This window comes from Heterodontus francisci, chromosome 16 (assembly GCF_036365525.1).
Source record: "Heterodontus francisci isolate sHetFra1 chromosome 16, sHetFra1.hap1, whole genome shotgun sequence".
Taxonomy (NCBI): Eukaryota; Metazoa; Chordata; class Chondrichthyes; order Heterodontiformes; family Heterodontidae; genus Heterodontus; species Heterodontus francisci.
The window spans coordinates 97,669,690-97,694,713 of NC_090386.1; the positions used below are offsets into that span (position 1 = coordinate 97,669,690).

A 25,024-nucleotide genomic window follows, 5' to 3' on the forward strand; every position below is an offset into this window, starting at 1 on the left:
AGTCCGAGTGTATCAAGCCTGTGTCCTCAGTACCTTGCTCTATGGCAGCGAGGCCTGGACAACATATGTCAGCCAAGAGCGATATCTCAATTCATTCCATCTTCGCTGCCTCCGGAGAATACTTGGCATCAGGTGGCAGGACCGTACCACAGAAGTCCTCGAGGCGGCCAACATCCCCAGCTTATACACACTACTGAGTCAGCGACGCTTGAGATGGCTTGGCCATGTGAGCCGCATGGAAGATGGCAGGATCCCCAAAGACACATTGTACAGCGAGCTCGCCACTGGTATCAGACCCATCAGCTGTCCATGTCTCCGCTTTAAAGACGTCTGCAAACGCGACATGAAATCCTGTGACATTGATCACAAGTCGTGGGAGTCAGTTGCCAGCGTTCGCCAGAGCTGGCGGGCAGCCATAAAGACGGGTCTAAAGTGTGGCGAGTCAAAGAGACTTAGCAGTTGGCAGGAAAAAAGACAGAGGCGCAAGGGAAGATCCAACTGTGTAACAGCCCCGACAATCAAATTTTTCTGCAGAACCTGTGGAAGAGTCTGTCACTCCAGAATTGGCCTTTATAGCCACTCCAGGCTCTGCTCCACAAACCACTGACCACCTCCAGGCGCGTATCCATTGTCTCTCGAGACAAGGAGGCCAAAGAAGAGTGGAGGAGTTGAGAGAGGTGGTGGTGAGGTAGAGCTGAGTGTTATCGGCGTACATGTGAAAACTAACACTGTATTTTCAGATGATATCGCGGAGGTGCAGCAAGTAGATAATAGGAAGGGTCCAAGGATAGATCCTTTGGCGATACCACAGGGAATGGTCAATGACCAGCAGTAACCTTCAACCTCCAGTGACCTCCTGGTAGCCGCTGCCCCCTGGTGGTTGCACGGTGAAACTGTCAGACAGCGCGGTGGCCGCTGGGATTCCTGGCAGGCAGCAGCGCGGTGGCCGCTGGGATTCCTGGCAGCGGCGGTTTTCCGCCGCCGTTGAGTGCAGGCCGCAGGCTTCGGGCCTCGGCGCGGTTATGGCCGAAGTGCAGGTGGCGGCGGAGAAGGAGCGCGAGGAGGAGACGGTGTCGTGGACCCCCGAGGTGGAGGTTTGCCTCTTCCACGCCATGTTGGGACACAAGCCCGTGGGTAAGTCCTGGGTCCGGGAACAGGGCGGTGGCCACAACACCCTGCCGGGCCCCTTGGACCCTGACCCCGCCCCCCCTAGACCCTGACCCCGCCCCCCCAAACCCTTACCCCGCCCCCCCAAACCCTTACCCCGCCCCCCCAAACCCTTACCCCGCCCCCCCAAACCCTTACCCCGCCCCCCAAACCCTGACTCCTCCCCCCCAAACCCTGACTCCTCCCCCCCAAACCCTGACTCCGCCCCCCAAACCCTGACTCCGCCCCCCAAACCCTGACTCCTCCCCCCAAACCCTGACTCCGCCCCCCCAAACCCTGACTCCGCCCCCCAACCCCTGACTCCGCCCCCCAACCCTGACTCCGCCCCCCAACCCCTGACTCCGCCCCCCAACCCCTGACTCCGCCCCCAACCCCTGACTCCGCCCCCCAACCCCTGACTCCTCCCCCCCAGACCCTGACCGCCTCCCAGACCCTGACTCCGCCTCCCAGACCCTGACTCCGCCTCTCAGACCCTGACTCCGCCTCTCAGACCCTGACTCCGCCTCTCAGACCCTGACTCCGCCTCCCAGACCCTGACTCCGCCTCCCAGACCCTGACTCCGCCTCCCAGACCCTGACTCCGCCTCCCAGACCCTGACTCCGCCTCCCAGACCCTGACTCCGCCTCCCAGACCCTGACTCCGCCTCCCAGACCCTGACTCCGCCTCCCAGACCCTGACTCCGCCTCCCAGACCCTGACTCCGCCTCCCAGACCCTGACTCCGCCTCCCAGACCCTGACTCCGCCTCCCAGACCCTGACTCCGCCTCCCAGACCCTGACTCCGCCTCCCAGACCCTGACTCCGCCTCCCAGACCCTGACTCCGCCCCCCAGACCCTGACTCCGCCCCCCAGACCCTGACTCCGCCCCCCAGACCCTGACTCCGCCCCCCAGACCCTGACTCCGCCCCCCAGACCCTGACTCCGCCCCCCAGACCCTGACTCCGCCCCCCAGACCCTGACTCCGCCCCCCAGACCCTGACTCCGCCCCCCAGACCCTGACTCCGCCCCCCAGACCCTGACTCCGCCCCCCAGACCCTGACTCCGCCCCCCAGACCCTGACTCCGCCCCCCAGACCCTGACTCCGCCCCCCAGACCCTGACTCCGCCCCCCAGACCCTGACTCCGCCCCCCAAACCCTGACTCCGCCCCCCCAAACCCTGACTCCGCCCCCCCAAACCCTGACTCCGCCCCCCCAAACCCTGACTCCGCCCCCCCAAACCCTGACCCCGCCCCCCCAAACCCTGACTCCTCCCCCCAAACCCTGACTCCTCCCCCCAAACCCTGACTCCTCCCCCCAAACCCTGACTCCTCCCCCCAAACCCTGACTCCTCCCCCCAAACCCTGACTCCTCCCCCCAAACCCTGACTCCTCCCCCCAAACCCTGACTCCTCCCCCCCAAACCCTGACTCCTCCCCCCCGACCCTGACTCCGCCCCCCCGACCCTGACACCGCCCCCCAGACCCTGTCCGCCTCCCAGACCCTGACTCCGCCTCTCAGACCCTGACTCCGCCTCTCAGACCCTGACTCCGCCTCTCAGACCCTGACTCCGCCTCTCAGACCCTGACTCCGCCTCCCAGACCCTGACTCCGCCTCCCAGACCCTGACTCCGCCTCCCAGACCCTGACCGCCTCCCAGACCCTGACTCTGCCCCCCCCCAGACCCTGACTCTGCCCCCCAGACCCTGGCTCCGCCCCCAGACCCCCCCCCTCTCAAAGCCCCACAGACAGTGACACCCCCACCCATGTTCCCTTCAGGCATTGACTCACTCAAACGGATGTTCCCCATCTCTTTGTTCCAGGTCAGTGTTATTGCAGACTGTGTCCATTCAGCCCAGGTGAATACCCCCTGTCATCTCCCCAGCATCGACTCATCACCTGGCCAGCCAACCATCCCAACAACCATGACTGTCTCTGTCTGAGTGCAGCCCTCCTTCAGCTTACATTGTGGTTATATGACCGTAACCTCAGAGTGTGAGTGGGGTTTGGGTTTCCCATTGGATGGGAGCTCCTGTCTGGATATTGAACCCACAGTAGCTGAGATTACTCTTCTCTCCCAGCCATGCTAACTTTTCTTGCACAGTATTGACAGATGAGGCTAATTCTTCTCTGACTGGTTTGAAAGAGGTGTTGAGCTCACCTAGAGCAAAGTCACCTCATTATCATGATCATTCACTGCTCTGAGCAGATAGAGGCAGTGTACTGTGTGGAAAGTTGGTGTTGCTGAGCAAGGGAGTTGAGTGGCAACAATTCTGTCAACACATGGTGCAACCTTTTCCAAAGCAGAAGGGGGTAAAGAGAGAAAGACTGACAGGGCAAAAGTGAACGGAAAGGGAACTCAAGGAGTGAGTGAGGTGAGCTCCCTGGCTGCTAAATTGAAGCCGGTCCTGCAACAGGAGCATTGTCCTCCGTATCACTCAACAGTGCCATTGTCATGGGTCAGCCTGGCTGGAAGGTGCAGGGCTGCAGTGTGGGTCACATTTGATTTGACAGCACTTGACACAAACATTCCCTGAGAATCTAACCTATCAGCAGGATGAAAATGAAGAAAAACTGTTGAGAGTAGCTTAAAAACAATTTAACCTTAACAGGACTGTGTTCTTTTCATCAGCTTGTGAATCTTAACAGTACAGCAGGACCCTAGACCTCTACTCCATACAGTGAGTGCTCTCTCTCTCAATGCCTAAATGCAGGGTCATATAAGCAGGACATCCCAAGCCCCAGATTTATATTTAAATATAATTCCTGCTTGTTTACTCACCCGTTCCCAACTCCAGCATTCCCTGTCCATGGGAAACTGAGCATGGCCTAACATGGGCAGAGACTGGCCTTTGTTACAGGGGGTCGGAGTACAAGAATAAGGAAGATTTGCTGCAATTGTGCAGGGCTTTGGTGAGACCACACCTGGAGTAGTGTGCAGTTTTGGTCTCCATATTTAAGGAAGGATATACTTGTCTTAGAGGGGGTGCAACAAGGGTTCACTGGATTGATTCCTGATATGAGGATAGATTGAGTAGGTCTGTCTTCTCTGGAGTTTAAAAGAATGAGAGGTGATCTCTTTTTTTTTCATTTGTTCATGGGATGTGGGCATCGCTGGCTAGACCAGCATTTATTGCCCTTGAGAAGGTGGTGGTGAGCTGCCTTGAACCGCAGCAATCCATCTGGTGCGGGTAGACGCACAGTGCTGTTAGGAAGGAAGTTCCAGGATTTTGACCCAGCGACAGTGAAGGAACGGCGATGTAGTTCCAAGTCAGGATGGTGTGTGGCTTGGAGGGGAACTTGCAGGTGGTGGTGTTCCCATGCATCTGCTGCCCTTGTCCTGCTAGGTGGTAGAGGTCGTGGGTTTGGAAGGTGCTGTTGAAGGAGCCTTGCCAAGTTCCTGCAGTGCATCTTGTAGATGGTACACACTGCTGCCACTGTGCGTTGGTGGTGGAGGGATTGAATGTTTGTGGATGGGGTGCCAATCAAGCGGGCTGCTTTTTCCTGGAGGGTGTTGAGCTTCTTGAGTGTTATTGGAGCTGCACCCATCCAGGCAAGTGGAGAATATTCCATCACACTCCTGACTTGTGCCTTGTAGATGGTGGACAGGCTTTGGGGTGTCAGGAGGTGAGTTACTTGCTGCTGAATTCCCAGCCTCTGACCTGCTCTTGTAGCCACAGTATTTATATGGCTACTCCAGTTCAGTTTCTGGTCAATGGTGACCCCCAGGATGTTGATAGTTGGGATTCAGCGATGGTAATGCCATTGAATGTCAAGGGAAGATGGTTAGATTCTCTCTTGTTGGAAATGGTCATTGCCTGGCACTTGTGTGGTGCAAATGTTACTTGCCACTTATCAGCCCAAGCCTGGATGTTTTCCAGGTCTTGCTGCATTTGGACATGGGCTGAGGAGTTGCAAATGATGCTGAATATTGGGCGATCATTAGCGAACATCCCCAGTTCTGACCTTATGATCGAGGGCAGGTCATTGAAGAAGCAGCTGAAGATGGTTAGGCCTAGGACATTACCCTGAGGAACACTTGCAGTGATGTCCTGGAGCTGAGATGATTGACCTCCAACAACCACATCTTCCTTTGCGCTAGGTACAGCTCCAACCGGCAGAGAGTTTTTCCCCTAATTCACATTGACTTAAGTCAAATGCTGCCTTGATGTCAAGGACAAGCACTCTCACCTCCCCTCTTGAGTTCAGCTCTTTTGTCCATGTTTGAATCAAGGCTGTAATGAGGTCAGGAGCTGAGCGGCCCTGGTGGTACCCAAACTGAGCATCACTGAGCAGGTTATTGTTAAGCAAGTGCCGCTTGATTACACTGTCGATGACACCTTCCATCACTTTATTTATTTTATTTATTTATTTTGAGATACAGCACTGAAACAGGCCCTTTGGCCCACCGAGTCTGTGCCAACCATCAACCACCCATTTATACTAATCCTACACTAATCTCATATTCCTACCATATCCCCACCTTCCCTCAATTCCCCTACCACCTACCTATACTAGGGGCAATTTTATAATGGCCAATTTACCTACCAACCTGCAGGTCTTTGGCTGTGGGAGGAAACTGGAGCACCCGGAGAAAACCCACGCGGTCACAAGGAGAACTTGCAAACTCCGCACAGGCAGTACCCAGAACCGAACCCGGGTTGCTGGAGCTGTGAAGCTGCGGTGCTAACCACTGCGCCACCCTGTTGATTGAGAGTGGGCTGATGGGGCGGTAATTGGCTGGGTTGAACTTGTCCTGCTTTTTGTCCACAGGACATACCTGGGCAATTTTCCACATTGCCAGGTAGATGCCAGTGTTGTAGCTATACTGGAACAGATCTAGTTGAAACCTATGAGATTCTGAGTGGGATTGACAGGGTAGATGTTGAGAGGCTGTTTCCCCTGTCTGGAGAGTATAGAACTAGGGATCATAGTCTCAAGATAAGTGTTTGACCACTTCAGACTAAGATGAGGAAAATCTTCTACTCTGAGGGCTGGGAATCTTTGGAATTCTGCACCCCAGAGAGCTTTGAATGCTCAATCGAGTATATGTAAGGCTGAGATTGACAGATTTTTTGGATTCTAAGGGAATTAAGTGATATGGGGAGCAGGCGGGAAAGTGGAGTTGAGGTTGTTGATCAGCCATGATCGTAATGAATAGTGGAGCAGGCTCGAGGGGCTGAATGGTCTGCTGCTACTATTCTAATCTCATCCAATGGGTTATGCGCTGTAACGGCTGAGTGTAATATGTTTGAGATCGATGATGATGGGGAATGAACGGTGAGAGTGTTGGCCGTGGCTTTGTCAATAGCACTCTCACCTCTGAGTCAGGAGGTCGTGGATTCGAGTGCCATTCCAGAGCCTCACGGCTGATTCTCTCAGTGCAGCACAGGGAGTGTGCTACATGAAATAATTAAAGACTTTGCCACGAGTTCATTCAGAGATTCCAAGGCTCAATTCAAAGCAGATAGGGGAGTTCTCCCAGTGCCCTGGCCAATATTCCTCCCTCAACCTGAAAGGATTAGCTAGCTATTTATTTCACTGCTGAATAACTACAGATTTCTCTCTCTCTACAGGAGTAAATCGGCACTTCCACATGATCTGTATCCGGGACAAATTCAGTCAGAATATCGGACGTCAAGTTTCCTCTAAAATAGTTTGGGAACATCTGAATGTCATGTATGACATGCAAGCACTGGTATGCAGCTGATCATGGATGTGCTTTTGGTTTGGGACCTGACTAGTTGAAGTGTCATTCTCCTCATCGAGGACTCTGTTTAGACCCACATGGAAACACAAATAGCATTAGGAGCATAGTTGTGTTGCATCCTAGTCAAACTTTCACAGTGTTACACAAGAGGGTTGGAGAGTTCTACAGAAATTACAGCGCAGAAACAGGCCATTTGATTCAACCGGTCTGTTGGTGTTAGTCTTCCCCATGAGCAGTATCCTGATCCCGTGTTTCCCCCTCACCGTGATGAGACTGAGATTACCCAGTGACTGATGGGTGGCAATTGAGTTCTTCATTTTAAAAGAATTGGCTCTCAAATTTAAAACACTCGTCCTGTGTTGAAATCCCTCCCCCCACCCCCGCAGGCCCTCAGCCCTCTCTATAACAGCAGCAACAACTTGCAGTTATATCCTGTGCAAGTTTATTACCTGAGCTGTAACACCTGTAAACAAGATAATTAGATCAGTCACAGGTCACTGCTTGTCATTTCCTGGCGCTCAGTTGGAACGACCAACAGTGCTTCCCAACAGAGATTATCAAACAAAAATTGACAGATTGGCGGAAGGTGATATTAGGACAGGTGACTAAAGCTTTGTCAAAGAGAGGGTTTAAGGAGCTTTTAACAGGAGGAGAGGGAGAAGTCTCGGGAGGGACTTCCAGGGCTTAGGGCCTCCCCAAACTCTCCATTTCCCCCAAGTCTGTCCTCTTGAGCATTTCCTTCTGTGTCCTTTGTCACACCCTCAGTAACTCTGCTTTCAGCAGCCTGCACTACACACTCTCGGATTTCCTTCCTACATTCCTCTGCGCCTTGGGACATTTTACCACTTTAAAGGCACTGTTATCAATGCAAGTTCTTGTTGCTTTCCGAGCATGGGAGCATTGGAGGGAGGAATTGGAGCTTTTCAAACAGTTATTTTACTACAAGCTGTTGGTCTCCTGTAGCCATCAACAATTTGCATTTATATAGCACCTGTTAACATAGCAAAACATCCCAGACCGCTTCACGGGAGCCTCTTTTTCCTTTACGTCTCTGAAGCATTTTGCAACGTTTTTCTACATTTAAGACATTGTAACTGTTATTTTCTGAGTTTAGATTCTGTTGTTTTTCCAATGTCTTCCAGCATGAGTCTGAAATCCTCCCGTTCCCAAATGGCGATCGGAATTTTGTTCTCCCTGAAGACATTATTCTTGGAGTGAAAGAAGGTACGGAGATCTAACCGAGCAGAGATAACCTCTAAAATAAAAGCAAAATACTGCGGATGCTGGAAATCTGAAACAAAAACAAGAAATGCTGGAATCACTCAGCAGGTCTGGCAGCATCTGTGGAAAGAGAAGCAGAGTTAACGTTTCGGGTCACTGACCCAGAAACGTTAACTCTGCTTCTCTTTCCACAGATGCTGCCAGACCTGCTGAGTGATTCCAGTATTTCTTGTTTTTGTTTCAGAGATAACCTCTCTTGGGCTTGTGTGTCATTTTAAAGTTCGCAGTGCTAACCTGCCTCAGTCTCAATTCTCTGCAGCAGAAGCTGCAGGCCTCAGTGGTGACTGGGCATGTTGCCTGCCTACAGAGTGTAGGAACATAGGAGCAAGAGTAGGCCATTCAGCCCATCGAGGCTTCTCCACCATTCAATACGATCATGGTTGATCATCCATTTCAATGCCTTTTTCCCACACTCTCCTCATATCCCTTTATGTCATTGGTATTTAGAAATCTGTCAATCTCTGCTTTAAACATACTCAATGACTGAGCTTCCACAGCCCTCTGGGGCAGAGAATTCCAAAGATTCACAACCCTCTGAGTAAAGAAATTTCTCCTCATCTCTGTCCTAAATGGCTTCCCCCTTATTTTGAAATTATGTCCCCTGGTTTAGACTCCCCAACCAGGGGAAACATCTACACTGCCTATCCCTTTATGTATTTTGTAGGTTTCAATGAGATCACATCTCATACTTCGAAACTCGAGAGAATACAGGCCCTGTTTCCCCAATCTCTCTTCATAGGACAGTCCCGCCATTCCAAGAACAAGTCTGATGAATCTTCGTTGCACTCCCTCTATGGCAATAATATCCTATCCTAAGGGGCCAAAACTGCACACAGTACTCCAGGTGCGGTCTAACCAAGGTTCCATACAATTGAATCAAGACTTCACTATTTCTGTACTCAAATCCTCTTATGATAAAGGCTAACATACCATTAGCCTTCCTAATTGCTTATTGCACCTGCATGTTAGCTTTCAGTGACTTATTGACAAGAACGCACAGGTTCCTTTTTACATCTACGCTTTCAAATCTTTTACCATTTAAGAAATACTCTGCACATCTATTCCTCCTACCAAAATTGATAACCTCACATTTTTCCACATTATATTCCATCTGCCACGTTCTTGCCCACTCACGAAGTCTGTCCAAATGCCCTTGAAGCCGCTTTCCATCTTCCTCACAACACACATTCTCACCTAGTTTTGTGTCATCTGCGAACTTGGAAATGCTACATTTTCTCCCCACATCCAAATCATTGATATATATTGTGAACAGCTGGAGCCCAAGTACTGATCCTTGCGGTACCCCACTAGTCACAGCCAGCTAACGTGAGAATGACCCGTTTATTCCTACTCTCTGCTTTCTGCTTGTTAACCAATCCTTAATCCATGCCAGTATATTACCTTCTATCCCGTGTGCCTTAATTTTGCTAACCTATCTCCTGTGGGGGACTTTATCAAAAGCCTTCTGAAAATCCAAGTATACTATGTCCACCAACTCCCCTTTATCAATTCAATTGGTAACATCTTCAAAAAACTCCAACAAGTTCATCAAACATGATTTCCCATTCATAAATTCACGTTGACTATGCCCAATCAGATCATTATTATCCAAGTGTCCATTTATCACATCCTTTAGAATACATTCTAACATTTTCCCTATAACTGATGTAAGGCTAACAGGTCTGTACAGAGAGAGAGAGAGATACAACACTGAAACAGGCCCTTCAGCCCACCGAGTCAGTGCTGACTAACAACCACCCATTTATACTAATCCTACATTACTCCCATATTCCCTACCACATCCCCACAATTCTCCTACCACCTACCTACACTAGGGGCAATTTACAATGGCCAATTTACCAATCAACCTGCAAGTCTTTGGCCGTGGGAGGAAACTGGAGCACCCGGCAGAAACCCACGCGGTCACAGGGAGAACTTGCAAACTCCACACAGGCAGTACCCAGAACCGAACCCAGGTCACTGGAGCTGTGAGGCTGCAGTGCTAACCACTGCGCCACTGTGCTGCCCCGAAGTTCCCTGTAGCTCCCGGTTTTCTCTCTCCCTCCCTTCTTAAATATTGGGGTGACATTTGCTACCTTCCAATCTGCAGGAACCATTCCAGAATCTATAGAATTTTGGAAGATGATCACCAATGCATCCACTATCTCCATAGCTACCTCTTTCAACACTCTGGGTTGTGGAATATCAGGTCCTGGGGACTTATCAACCTTCTGCCCCATTAATTTCTCTAGTACAACTTCCTTACTAATACTAATTTCCTTCAATTCCTCATTCTCCGTAGTCCCTTGGATCTCTAATTCTGGGAGATTTCTTGTATCTTCCTCAGTGAAGACACGCACAGTAATCATTTTGCTTCTCTGCCATTTCTCTATTCCCCATTATAAATTCTCCTGGCTCTGCCTGTAATGGACCCACATTTGACAGCCAAACATTTCCTTTTTACATATCTGTAGAACCTTTGACAGTTCGTTTTTCTGTTTTTTTCTAGTTTACATTCATATTCTATTCTCCCTTTCGTTATCAGTTTCTCAGTCCTCCTTTGCTGCATTCTAAAATCTTCCCAATCCTCAGGTTTGCTACTATTTCTGGCAACTTTATAGGCCTTTTCTTTTAATCTTATACAATCCTTAACTTCCTTTGTTAGCCACGGTTGACTGCCTTTACCTTTTGGGTTTTTGTGCCTTGAAGGAATGTATAGTTGCTGTAAACTATGTCAAAATTCTTTGAAGACTATCCGTTGTCTATGCACTGTCATGCCTTTTAATGTATTTTCCCAATCCACCTTAGCCAATTTGCCCCTCATTCCTTCATAATTTCCTTTGTTCAAATTTAACACCCTGGCTTCAGATTGAACTATCTCACTTTCAAACAATGTAAAATTCTATCATATTATGGTCACTCATCCCTAAAGGTTCTTTTACAACAAGATTATGAATTAGCTCTTTCTCATAACATAATACTAAATCTATAATAGCCTGTTCTCTGGTCAGTTCCTCAACATACTGCTCTAGAAAACCATCCCTAACACTCTCCAGAAACATGTCCTCCACAGCATTAGTGCTCATTATGTTTATCCAGTCTATGTGCAGATTGAAGTCACCCATGATTACTGTATTATCCATGCTACATGCTTCTCTAATCTCCTGATTAATACCATGCCCCACACTACCATTACTGTTTGGTGGCTATAAACAACTCCTACCAATGTTTGCTGCCCTTTGCTGTTTCTTAGCTTTGCCCAAACAGATTCCACATTTTGTTCTTCCAATCTGAGATCCTCCTTTACTAATGTACTGATCCCATCCCTTATCAGCGCAACACCACCTCCTTTTCCTTTTTTTCCTGTCCTTCCTAAATGTTGAATATCCTTGAATATTCAGTTCCCAGTCTTGGTCACCCTGTTTCCATAATGGCAATTAAATCATACCCATTTACCTCTATTTGTGCCTTTAAATCATCTACCTTGTTGCGAATATTGCATGTATTCAGGTAGAGTGCCCTTAACCTTGTCGTCTTGACATTATTCTGCATTCTAAGCCTGGTTGATGCTTGCCTTTGTTTTGCCTGCCTTCTAATGTCACTGGCTACTTTTCTACCTCCTGTTACCAGCTTTATTTCCTTCCAATTTGAGCTACCCCTCAGGTTCCCATCCCCCTGACAAGCTAGTTTAAATCCTCCTCAAGAGCACTAGCAAATCTCCCTGCGAGGATATTAGTTCCGGTCCTGTTAATGTGTAGTCCGTCCATCTTGTACGAATCCCACCTGCCCCATAAGTCCCCAGGACCTGATGTTATACATCCCAGAATGTTGAAAGAGGTAGCAATGGAGATAGTGGATGCATTGGTGATCATCTTCCAAAATTCTATAGATTCTGGAGCGGTTCCTGCAGACTGAAAGGTAGCAAATGTCACCCCACTATTTAAGAAGGGAGGGAGAGAGAAAACAGGGAATTATAGACCTGTTAGCCTTGTATCAGTCATTGGGAAAATGCTAGATTCAATTCTAAAGGATGTGATAAATGGACAATTGGATAATAATGATCTGATTGGGCATAGTCAACATGGATTTATGAATGGAAAGTCATGTTTGACGAATCTGTTGGAGTTTCTTGAGGATGTTGCTAATAGAATTGATAAAGGGGAGTCTGTGGACGTGGTTTATTTGGAACTTTTGATAAAGTCCCCCACAGGAGGTAGGCATCCTTGTCAATAAGTTACTGAAAGCTAACAGGCAGGTGCAATAAGCAATTAAGAAGGCTAATGGTATGTTGGCCTTTATCGCAAAAGGATTTGAGTACAGGAGTAGTGAATCATAGAAGGTTTAAGGCACAGAAAGAGGCCACTTGGCCCATCATGTCTGTGCCGGCTGAAAAACGATCCACCTATCTTAATCCCACCTTCCAGCATTTGGTCCGTAGCCCTTCAGCTTACGGCACTTTGAATGAGGTGAGGGTCTCTGCCTCAATTACCCTTTCAGGCAGTGAGTTGCAGACCCCCACCACCTCTGAGTGAAAAGGTTTTTGTTCATCTCCCCTCTAATTTTTCTACCGATCACTTTAAATCTATGCCCCTTCATCACTGACCTCTCTGCTAAGGTGAATAGACCCCTCACCTCCACCCTATCCAGGCCCCTCAACAATTTTGTACATTTCAATCAGCCTTCTCTGTTTCAAGAACAACTCCAACCTATCCAATCTTTCCTCATAGCTGCATTTTTCCAGTCCTGGCAACATCCTCATAAATCTCCTCTGTACCCTCTCTAGTGCAATTACATCCTTTCTGTAAAGAAGTGACCAGAACTGCACGCAGTACTCAAGTTGTGGCCTAACCAATGAGTTATACAGTTCCAGCATAACCTCCCTGCTCTTATATTCTATACCTTGACTAATAAAGGAAAGGATTCCATATGCCTCTTTAACCACCTTATCGACCTATCCTACCTTCAGGGATCTGTGGAAATTCACTCCACTTCCTCTACACCTCTCAGTATTTTCCCATTAATCGTGTATTCCTTTGCCTTGTTTGACCTCCCCAAATGCATCACCTCACACTTCTCCAGGTTGAATTCCATTTGCCACTTTTCTGCCCATCTGACTAGACCATCAATATCTTCCTGCAGCCTACAGCTATCCTCCTCGCTATCTACCACACGGCCAATCTTGAAGTCTTGCTTCAATTGTATAGAACCTTGGTTAGACCACACCTGAAGTACTGTGTGCAGTTTTGGTCCCCTTACCTTAGGAAGGATATTATTGCCATAGAGGGAGTGCAGACTTGTTCCTGGCATGGCGGGACTGTCCTATGAAGAGAGATTGGGGAAACTGGACCTGCATTCTCTAGAGTTTCGAAGAATGAGAGGTGATCTCATTGAAACCTACAAAATACTTAAAGGAATAGACAGAGTAGATACCGGTCAGATGTTTCCCCTGGTCGGGGAGTCTAGAACCATGGGACACTATTTCAAAATAAGGGGCAAGCCACTTAAGACAAAGATGAGGAGAAACTTCTTCACTCAGAGGGTTGTGAATCTTTGGAATTCTCTACCCAGAGGGCTGTGGAAGCTCAGTCATTGAGTATGTTTAAAGCAGAGATTGACAGATTTCTAAATACCATTGACGTAAAGGAGATATGAGGATTGTGTGGAAAAAGGCATTGAAGTGGATGATCAGCCATGATCGTATTGAATGGCGGGACAGGCTCGATGGGCTGCATGGCCTACTCCTGCTCCTATGTTCCTATGATTAACAAGCAAGATGGACTCAGGGGACTCCTGCACTGCCTGCCTGGTTCTCCTAGACTGCCTGGCGTTCATTCATTCCTTCTCTGCCTGCATGCCCCGAACCTGCAGTGTGAGCACCTCCCGAAACATGCTATCCACTTAGTCCTCTGCCTCACGGATGCACAACAGTGACTCCAGCCGCTGCTCAAGTTCCAAAACCCGGAGCTCAAGCTTCTGCAGCCGGTGACACTTCCTGCAGATGTGTTCGTCTAGGACACATGGTGCGTCCATGACTTCCACATACTGCAGGATGTACATTCCACTTGGCCAAGCTGACCTGCCATAACATAACTTGAAAAACTATTTATTACAATTAAAAATAGAATAACTTACCAGTTACTCACCAATCAGCTTCTTCCCCTGTACCGAAGAGAGAGGCAGCTACTGGAGGCTGAAAAAAGGTAGGAAATAAAGAAAGAGAAAGAAAGGAGCCTCACGCACCAACTCCCACTTTACACTCTGTGCAGTCAAAGTGACTCTCAGTGCAGACAAATTTATTTTCTTACTTAATTTATAGTTCACCTCCTTACCGAAGTCCCTTCTTCACACTCTGGGCCCTCCAGCAGCACTCAGTGCAGACCCTGTCTGTACCTGACACACCCGCTACTTCCCTTCATTAGTGTGCGCGAAACTGATCACACTGTGTGTCTTTCAGAGGAACAGCCAAAGTGCCAGATCTGTGATTGGTACTTTTTAAAACAGCTTCGTTTGGTTATAATTGGTTTATTACTAAATCTTTACACTGTACAAAATCTCCTGTCTTCTCAATTGTTCCTGTATTCCAGCCATGCACATTAGTGCAGAAAACTGGTCACTGCTGCTAGGCTTGACAGGCCTAGTCATTCTCAGCCCTTTTTCTACAGGGCCGCTCATTCCCTGCTGCTGGCCTCTGGCTCGATAGGCCTGATCGTTCTCTGGTCTGGTTCTATAGGCCAGTCACATTCTGCTGCTAGGCTCTGGCTCTGCATGACTGGTATTACTCTGATCAGGTTCTACAGGGACAAGTCACTGTCTGGGCCTGGGGTCTGCTTCTGCAGGACTGGTCATTCCCTTGTGTTGAGGTCTGGTTTCACTGGTACCAGTCACACTCTAGTGCTGGGGTCTGCTTCTGTTTTCTAAGTGGGCTATGTGTGATATTTTGATCTTCCGTCATAGGGAAGAGCGGAACAGAGGAAGAACTGAAGGATGAGCACAAGGAGGAATTGCCGGAACAACTACCTGCTGAGGAGGGTGGGTACCCAGTATATTTAACGCTGTTTCAGTGTCAAGGTGAGAGGGAGTAGTGCCTGGTAAGTCTCACGTCGAGTTTAAAATAGAGAAAAATTGCTAGGTTTTTTAACCAGTCAGTCACAGACAGTACAAACAGGTCAGTGCTAAATTAGCTAATGACAGGCAGGTGGGAGATAGCAGTGCTAGAATTGTCAAGGTTCGGAAAGGGACAGCCGAACAGGATAGTCACTGAACTGTTTCTCACAGTGCCCTGAATGTAGAGATGTCAGTGAGGACAGGGTGAGCTCCTGCAGTCGTAACCTGCTGACTCTCTGTGAGGCTCACGCACAGAAAATACCCAGTGGCAAGAGGCACAGGACAGCAGTGCAGCTGTAACCCAGGGAGGGCCAGTGCATTCAGCTGTAGGTGGGGAAATGACAATGTGTCTCACCTCAAAAACGTGACCCTGTACTGAAGGGTGTGGTTTCCATTTCACACACCTATCATGTTGTGGTTGCTTTAATAAATGTGCATGGTTTACTGATGTATATTCTTAGAATTTACAGCATAGAAACATGCCATTCGGCCCATCTGGTCCATGCCAGTGTTCATGCTCCACATAATCCTCCTCCCACCCTACTCCACATTCGGTACTGAGTCAGGACAGCTCCAACCAATTTGTAATCATCCCTCTACACTTGGCTAAGGATAGGAACATAGGAGTAGGCCATTCAGCCCATCGAGCCAGCCCTGCCACTCAATACGATTATGGCTGATCATCTACTTCAATGCCTTTTTCCTACATTATCCTCATGTCCCTTTATGTCATTTGTATTTAGAAATCTGTCAATCTCTGCTTCAAACATACTCAATGGCTGAGCTTCCACAGCCCTTTGGGGTAGAGAATTCCAAAGATTCACAATCCTCTGAGTAAAGAAATTTCTCCTCATCTCTGTTCTAAGTGGCTTCCCCTTATTTTGAAATTGTGTCCCCTGGTTCTAGACTCCCCAACCAGGGGAAACATCTTAGCTGCATCTGTCTATCCCTTTCAGTATTTTGTAGGTTTCAATGAGATCACCTCTCATTCTTCAAAACTCTAGAGAATACAGGCCCAGTTTCCCCAATCTCTCTTCATAGGACAGTCCCGCCATCCCGGGAACAAGTCTGGTAAACCATTGTTGCACTTCCTCTATGGGAATAATATCCTTCCTAAGGTAAGGGGACCAAAACTGCACACAGTACTCCAGATGTGGTCTGACCAAAGTTTTATACAATTGAAGCAAGACTTCACTACTCCTGTACTCAAATCGTCTTACAATAAAGGCTAACATACCAATAGCCTTCTTAATTGCTAGCTGCACCTGCATGTTAGCTTTCAGTGACTTATTGACAAGGACAGCCAGGTCCCTTTGTAGATCTACACTTTCTAATCTCTTACCATTTAAGAAATACTCTGCACATCTATTCCTCCTACCAAAGTGGATAACCACATTTTTCCACATCATATTCCATCTGCTACATTCTTGCCCACTCACGAAGCCTGTCCAAATCCCCTTGAAGCCGCTTTGCATCTTCCTCACAGCACACATTCCCACCTAGTTTTGTGTCATCCGTGAACTTGGAAATACTACATTTGGTCCCCACATCCAAATCATTGATATATATTGTGAACAGCTGGGACCCAAGCACTGATCCCTGTGACACCCCGCTAGTCACAGCCTGCCAATGCGAGAATGACCTGTTTATTCCTACTCTCTGCTTTCTGCCTGTTATCCAATCCTTAATCCATGCCAGTACATTACCTCCAATCCTATGTGCTTTAATTTTGCTAACCAACCTCCTGTGGGGCACTTTATAAAAAGCCTTCTGAAAATCCAAGTATACCATGTCCACAGACTCCCCTTTATCAATTCTGTTAGTAACATCCTCAAAAAAAACTCCAACAGGTTCGACCCCTTCATAAATCCATGTTGACTATGCCCAATCGCATCATTATTATCCAAGTGTCCATTTATCACATTGTTTAGAATCGATTCTAGCATTTCCCTACGACTGATGTAAGGCTAACAGGTCTGTAATTCCCTGTTTTCTCTCTCCCTCCCTTCTTAAGTAGTGGGGTGACATTTGCTACCTTCCAATCTGCAGGAACCGCTCCAGAATCTATAGAATTTTGGAAGATGATCACCAATGCGTCCACTTCTTCGGAAGAAGGGTCACTGACCCGAAACGTTAACTCTGCTTCTCTCTCCACAGATGCTGCCTGACCTGCTGAGTATTTCCAGTATTTCTTGCTTTTATTTCAGATTTCCAGCATCTGCAATATTTTGTTTTTATTTAAGGAAAAAAGGGAGGTGGGGTGGCAGTCCTGATCAGGGAAGACATTGTAATGTTGGAAAGGGAGGATGTCCTTGAAGGAGCAATGACAGATCCATTTGGTTAGAGTTGTGAAGGAAAAAGGGTATGATCACATTACTGGGGGTATTCTATATGCTTCCAAATAGTGAGAGAGAAAGACAGAGGAGCAAAGCTGCAGGGAAATCACAGAGATGTGCAAGAACTATAGAGTGGTGATATTGGGGATTTGAATTACCCAAATATCAATTGGGATAATTTTAAACTGAAGAGTAAGGAGGAGGAGGAATTTCCGAAATGTGTTCAGGAGAACTTCCTTGATCAGTATGTTCTCAGCCCAATTAGAAAATAGGCATTGCTGGATCTGGTGCTGGAGAATGGGGTGGGCCAAGTGGACCAAGTGTCTGTGGGGGAGCACTTGGGTAAGAGTGATCATCATATCATACGGTTTAGACTAGTAATGCAGAAAGGCCAGGAACAAAATAAAGTAGAATATCTAGATCGGAAGAATTTCAATGCGATGAGAAGGGATCTAGCCAGGGTAGAATGGAACCAAAGACTGACAGGAAGAGATGCTTCAGATCCAGGCTAGGAACGTTCCAACAAGGGTGAAAGGTGAGGAAACCAAGAACAGGGCTTCTTGGATGACCATGGAGACGGAGAATATGATGAAAGAAAAAAAGAGGGTGTATGATGCATGTCAGTTGAATTCTTCAGTGAGAACCAGGCCAAATACAATAATTTGAGAGGGGAGCTAAAGAGGAAAATTAGACTGGCAAAGGGAGAATATGAGAATAGAATGGCAGTTAACATAAAATGGAACCCAGAAACTTTCTACCAGCATGTAAATAGTAAGCGAGTAGTAAAAGGTGGAGTGAGGCCTATTAGGGACTAAGAGGGTGATATATGCTTAGAGGCGCAGGCTAAAATACTTAATGGTACTTTGTATCAGTGTTCACTAAAAAAATGGAAGCTGACAAAATATCAATAGAAGCAGAGAGAATAGAGGCAATGGATAGGATAAAAATTGAGAGGGGGAGATACTAAGAAGGCTGTTGCTTAGTGTCGATAAGTCACCTGGTCTGGATGGCTTGGATCCCAGGTTGCTAAAGGAAGTGGGGGTGGAGATAGCGGAAAGGTTTGCCGTAATCTTCCAATCTTCCCTGGATACAGGGGAGGTGCTAGAGGATTGGAGAGTGGCAAATGTGACACCCTTATTCAAGAAAGGGCATAAGGACATTCCTAGTAACGACAGGCCAGTTAGTTTAACATCAGTGGTGGGTAAGGTTTAAGAAACAATAATCAGGGAAAAAATCAACACACACTTGGAGAGGTTTGAGTTAATTAAGGAGAGCCAGCATAGTTTTGTAAAAGGCAGATCATGCTTGATGAATTGAATTTTTTGATGAAGTGTCAGAGAAGGTTGATGAAGGGAATGCGGTGAATGATGTTTATATGGATTTTAAGAAAGCGTTTGATAAAGTACCAAATAAAAGGTGGTTAACAAAATTGAGGCTCATGGAATAGGAGGGTTAGTGCCCAATTGGATAAAAAATTGGCTTAAGGGCAGAAAACAGCGAGTTGTAGTAAACGGTTGTTTTTCAGACTGGAGGATGGTAGACAGTGGTGTTCCCCAAGGGTCAGTGCTGGGACCACTGCTTTTTTTTGCTTTATATAAATGATCTTGGAATACAGAGTAGAATCTCAAAATTTGCTGATGACACCAAACATGGAGGTGCGGCAAACAGTGAGGATGATATGAACTGCCTGCAACAGGCCAGAGATAGGCTAGCAGGATGGGCAGAGAGGTGGCAAATAGAATTTAATACAGACAAGTTTAGCAATAACCTGCTCAGTGATTCTCAGTTTGGGTTCCGCCAGGGCCACTCAGCTCCTGACCTCATTACAGCCTTGGTTCAAACATAGACAAAAGAGCTGAACTCAAGAGGTGAGGTGAGAGTGACTGCCCTTGACATCAAGGCAGCATTTGACCGAGTATGGAATCAAGGAGCCCTAGCAAAACTGAAGTCAATGGGAATCAGAGGGAAAACTCTCTGCTGGTTGGAGTCATACCTAGCACAAAGGAAGATGGTTGTGGTTGTTGGAGGTCAATCATCTCAGCTCCAGGACATCACTGCAGGAGTTCCTCAGGGTAGTGTCCTAGGCCGAACCATCTTCAGCTGTTTCATCAATGACCTTCCTTCAATCATAAGGTCAGAAGTGGGGATGTTCGCTGATGATTGCACAATGTTCAGCACCAGTCGCAACTCCTCAGATACTGAAGCAGTCCGTGTAGAAATGCAGCAAGACTTGGACAACATCCAGGCTTGGGCTGATAAGTGGCAAGTAACATTCGTGCCACACAATTGCCAGGCAATGACCATCTCCAACAAGAGAGAATCTAACCATCTCCCCTTGACATTCAATGGCATTACCATCCCTCAATCCCCTACTATCAACATCCTAGGGGCTACCATTGACCAGAAACTGAACTGAAGTAGCCATATAATTACCATGGCTACAAGAGCAGATCAGAGGCTAAGAATCCTGCGTCGAGTAACTCCCCTCCTGACTCCCCAGAGCCTATCCACCATCTACAAGGCACAAGTCAGGAGTGTGATGGAATACTCTCCACTTGTCTGGATGGGTGCAGCTCCAACAACACTCAAGAAGCTCGACACCATCCAGGACAAAGCAGCCTGCTTGATTGGCACCCCATCCACAAACATTCACTCCCTCCACCACTGACGCACAGTGGCAGCAGTGTGTACCATCTACAAGATGCACTGCAGCAACACACCGAGGCTCCTTGGACAGCACCTTCCAAACCCGCGACCTCTACCAACTAGAAGGACAAGGACGACAAATGCATGGGTACACCACCACCTGCAAGTTCCCCTCCAAGTCTGTCACCATCCTGACTTGGAACTGTATCACGATTCCTTCACTGTCGCTGGGTCAAAATCCTGGAACTCCCTTCCTAACAGCACTGTGGGTGTACCTACCCCACATGGACTGCAGCGGTTCAAGAAGGCAGCTCACCTGCACCTTTTCAAGGGCAATTAGGGATGGGCAATAAATGCTGGCCTGATCAGCGACGCCCATATCCCATGAATGAATTAAAAAAAGTGTGAGGTGATGCATTTTGGCAGAAGGAATAGGAAAGGGCAATATATACTTAATGGCACAGTTCTAAAGAGTGTGCAGGAACAGAGGGACCTGGGAGTGCATGTGCATCAATTTTTGAAGGTGGCAGGACATATTGAGAGAGTGGTTAGTAAAACATATGGGGTCTTGGGCTTCATAAATAGAGACATTGAGTACAGAAGCAGGGAAGTTATGCTGAACCTTTATAAAGCTCTGGTTAGACCCCAACTAGATTATTGTGCCCAGTTCTGGTCACCACACTTTAGGAAGGACGTGAGGGTCTGTGAGAGGGTGAAGAGGAGATTTACCAGAATGGTTCTACTGCAGGGAGATTTTAGCTACAAGATTAGATTAGAAAAGCTGGGTTTGTTCTCCTTAGAACAAAGGAGATTGAGGGGAGATTTAATAGAAGTGTACAAGATTATGACAGGCTAGGGGAGCTGGTGGCATAGTGGTAATGTCACTGGACTTGTTATCCAGAGCCCAGGCTGATGCTCTGGGGTCATGGGTTCGAATCCCACCACGGCAGATGGTTAAATCTGGAATTTAAAAGCTAGTCTAATGGTGACCATGAAACCATTGTCAATTGTTTTGAAAACCCATCTGGTTCACCAATGTCCTTTAGGGAAGGAAATCTGCCGTCCTTACCTGGTCTGGCCAACATGTGACTCCAGCTCCACAGCAATGTGGCTGACTCTTAAATGCCCTCTGGAATGGTCTAGCAAGCCATTTAGTTCAAGGGCAATTAGGGGTGGACATAAAATGCTGGTGTTGCCAGTGACTGCCACATCCCACAAATTTTTTTTTTTTAAATAAGCTAAGTTAGACAAGGAAAAGCTGTTCCCATTAACAAATGGTACAAGGACTAGGGGACACAGCTTGAAAGTTTTGAGCAAAGATGCAGGGGGAATATGAGGAAGCACTTTTTTTACACAGCGGGTGGTAATGACCTGGAACTCGCTGCCCACAAGGGTGGTGGAAGTGGAGACGATCAATGACTTCAAGAGGAAGTTGGATTGCCACCCGAGAGAAGTAGACTTGGAGGGCTATGAAGAGTGAGCTGGGGAGTGGAACTGACTGCATAGCTCCATGCAGAGCTAGCATGGGCTTGATGGACAGAATGGCCACCTTCTGTGCTGTAAATGACTCTGACTGTATTAAGAGTGCTAGCCACTGATCCATGGCTGTCATTTATTAATACGGATGTATAACCATTAATGAGAAAGTCAGCAAATGCCCAATGCTGCAAGACACGACTGGTTAAAAATAATAAAGTAGCAGAGTCGGTAAATTGAGAAATGATGGTTCAGTGACAGCTGGCTTTGGTTTCAGTCAGATGTGTGTCACTGTTTGCTGTGAAATTCTGCCAACTTCACATCAGCACAGTCTTGCTGCCGGCACTTGGGCTTCTGTGCAGCTTGTGGTGATTGTCTGTTTCGTTTTAGCAGTGATCTGTTTTGATTCTTACAACTCCAGGTAACTCAAAGGTGGCAGAAAAGCCGGTGGTGAAGGAGAAAGTGCTGGTGCCTGGTGAGGCCGGGGCGAGAGAGGTGATCGACAAGCGGAAAAGGAACCGAGCCACTGCGAACCTGCTCAGCGTGAACAGTAACCCCTCCAGCCCCAGCGGAGCCAAGCGTAGGCGGGTTTAGTGGTTGGCGATCAGCCTTTCGACTGGTTGTGTAGAGGGCGCCGGTGCCAAGTGTGGACATTTCGACACGTTGGGAATCTGCAGGTGTGGGGAGACGAGCAGTAGCAACAGCAGAACAGTTGTAAAATACTCGTGTGTAGGTGGCCAGCTGTTTATTCAGACTGCACTAGTTGCTTGACTGGTAGTAACTGCATAAAGACCACAGACTGAACTGCCCACTGGGTATGAACACTCGTCTCGTTTTATTTGTCAGTTGCAGCCTGTGTTGATACGAGATGCTCCAAGTGACCTTTTCATCCCGTCTGTAAGCTGCTTTTCAAATGGCAGCGATGTTGGACCAGAAATCAATTTGCCATGAACTGTTTGGCCCCTTTTTCCTTCAACGAAGGTACTAGAATGTTCTAAACAGTGTGATGGACCCGGGGGTGGGGGGTGCCGTCTCCCATTTTAACCTTAGTCCGTTCAGTCATTATTCCGAATTTTATTATCATACCTAGTTGTGGATCCATTTTTCAAAGCATTTCACATTAAAACCAGATTGAAAATTTATTTTTGGAATGGCTTTGTGAAATTTAATCAGCCTGGTGTGTGAAGCATAGGGAGAGTTGGGTACTGAATGTGTGCATCATTCTGTTGTCTGGTTATTGGATTAAGTTTGGTAAACGCTTCAGTGTGCAGCTGATACCCCTTTCAAGGAAAATATTTCGGACTCGTTTATTTTAAGTAAATTCTGGTTTAAATTTAAAACGTTGTCGCTGTGTGTTAGAGAATGGATGTTCACACATGATTTTATGTTAGTCCACAAGATAATCGAGTTTAACAGCAATTATTGGCTTTCATGAGAGTTAAGCTTACAGCAGCTTTATTCCCATTAAGCAGCACAGAATCAATGGGCTGAATGGCCTCCTCCTGTGCTGCGTTATTCAATGATTCTAATAACTTATTCTTAATAATTACACATGTACACATTGTCACACTTACAATGTGAGATTGAAGACTTCACTGAGTTCGGAGGTTTATTGGTTAGTTAAGCCTCAATAAATTCGGTAGTATCTAACACCCGTCCTTTCTTTAATTCTTGATATGTGAAAATCCTACATGTTAAAATGTAATCGTAGAATGGTTACAACACAGAAAGAGGCCATTCGGCCTGTCATGTCTGTGCTAGCTGTCTGATCTCATCCCATGATTCACTTCTAAATTTCAGCTTTAGCAAGGTCTCCCAAGATTTTATCTTGACTGAGCTGTCAATCAAATCATTCACTCTAAGATAGTTATGGAAGTGCAAGACTTTCCTCCAGGTGAGTAGTCACTTGTCTTACACAGATCTGTCCTTGGAGGAGTAAATCTCTAGGACGCCAACAACAACTTGAGTTTATATAGCACCTTTACCGTAGTAAAATATCCCAAGGTGCTTGAACAAAGAAAGCTTATACCCAAATGCTTACCCACTAAAGTCTCTGACTGGCAACTTTTTAATTCCTATTGAACACTGCACTGGAAATGAAATGGATCGTCACAACCTTCGAACAGAAATTCACTTAGGCAAAAGCCAGAAATTAATATCAAAGAATTAAATCAGTATTAACTCATTTCTTCCAGTTGTAATCACTTTTCCAAATGTGTGGGGTAGGAGTGTTTACACTATCGAGGGGCATTGAATAACACAGTGGCAGGTTGGCAAAGCTGCAATAGGCAGGTGGCCAAGATGGTATTTCAGGTTGAGTGAGATCAAAGTGTGAAAACGATGGGATTCTTTAACCAAAGTGATCTTGTGAAGTCTGGAAAATCCCATCAGCGCAAATAGTTTTGACTCTCCAAACTTGCAACAGTGTCTGGACAGCACCCTCAAGACCCTCGTCAGATGAAGGTGAAATAACAGTGGGGTACAGGTCAGACATGGCGGGGGTACAATTATATATCTACCTTACCACATTTCACTGGAACGACGGAGGTGGAGGGGTGACATGATAGAGTTTTACAAAGTTATGAGTGGCATGGACAGAGTGGATAGTCAGAAGCTTTTTCCCAGGGTGGAAGAGTCAGTTACTAGGGGACATAGGTTTAAGGTGAGAGGGGCAAAGTTTAGAGGGGATGTGCGAGGCAAGTTCTTTACACAGAGGGTGGTGAGTGCCTGGAACTTGCTGCCGGGGGAGGTAGTGGAAGCAGGTACAATAGCGACGTTTAAGAGGCATCTTGACAAATACATGAATAGGATGGGAATAGAGGGATACGCTCCCCGGAAGTGCAGAAGGTTTTAGTTCAGGCAGGCATCAAGATCGGCGCAGGCTTGGAGGGCCGAATGGCCTGTTCCTGTGTTGTACTCTTCTTGTTCTTTGTTCTTGAGAGAGAGAGAAAGAGGGAGAGCAAACAGATACTGGGGGATGATCATGCAGAAGGTCTGGGGCTACACTATTAAAATGTGTGTTTGAAGTATTTCTGTTTCAGAGCCTTTATATGCGTCATTACTTGTGTTAACATTTATTCAGGGTAAGGTTTAGTGGTAAGTTTGGACAGATTGAATATTAATGCAATATCGTTGGTGTGAATATCACAGGCTGCCCAGCTGTGGGGAGGAGGAGGGAATATCTGAGTTGGGGCCAATCTTACCCCCATGAATAGTTCGCAAACCTGCCTTTCCCACTGGGGAGGGAGGTGTCCAAAATTCATCCCCCAACCAACACCACTAAAAAAAGTTATCTGATCAGTCATCTTCTTGTTTTTTGGGGGATCTTGCTG

General features: G+C 47.2%; 1 protein-coding gene across 1 annotated transcript; it reads left to right on the forward strand.

Moving 5' to 3' along the window:
- Positions 1 to 915: 915 nt before the first annotated feature.
- On the forward strand, positions 916 to 22,834 carry mrgbp (MRG/MORF4L binding protein). Its single transcript, XM_068048684.1, has 5 exons — positions 916 to 1,134; positions 6,716 to 6,837; positions 7,992 to 8,073; positions 15,085 to 15,159; positions 22,114 to 22,834. Exons 1-5 carry the CDS (start codon positions 1,023 to 1,025, stop codon positions 22,284 to 22,286), a joined length of 564 nt encoding a protein of 187 aa, XP_067904785.1. The 5' UTR covers positions 916 to 1,022; the 3' UTR covers positions 22,287 to 22,834.
- The last annotated feature ends 2,190 nt before the right edge of the window (positions 22,835 to 25,024 follow it).

Excerpts from the sequence above, each read along its gene's own strand:
- mrgbp (XM_068048684.1), top strand. The coding sequence starts at position 1,023 with ATGGCCGAAGTGCAGGTGGCGGCGGAGAAGGAGCGCGAGGAGGAGACG. Across the intron at positions 1,135-6,715 it reads GTTGGGACACAAGCCCGTGG|GAGTAAATCGGCACTTCCAC; the intron begins GTAAGTCCTGGG and ends CTCTCTCTACAG. Across the intron at positions 6,838-7,991 it reads TGTATGACATGCAAGCACTG|CATGAGTCTGAAATCCTCCC; the intron begins GTATGCAGCTGA and ends AATGTCTTCCAG.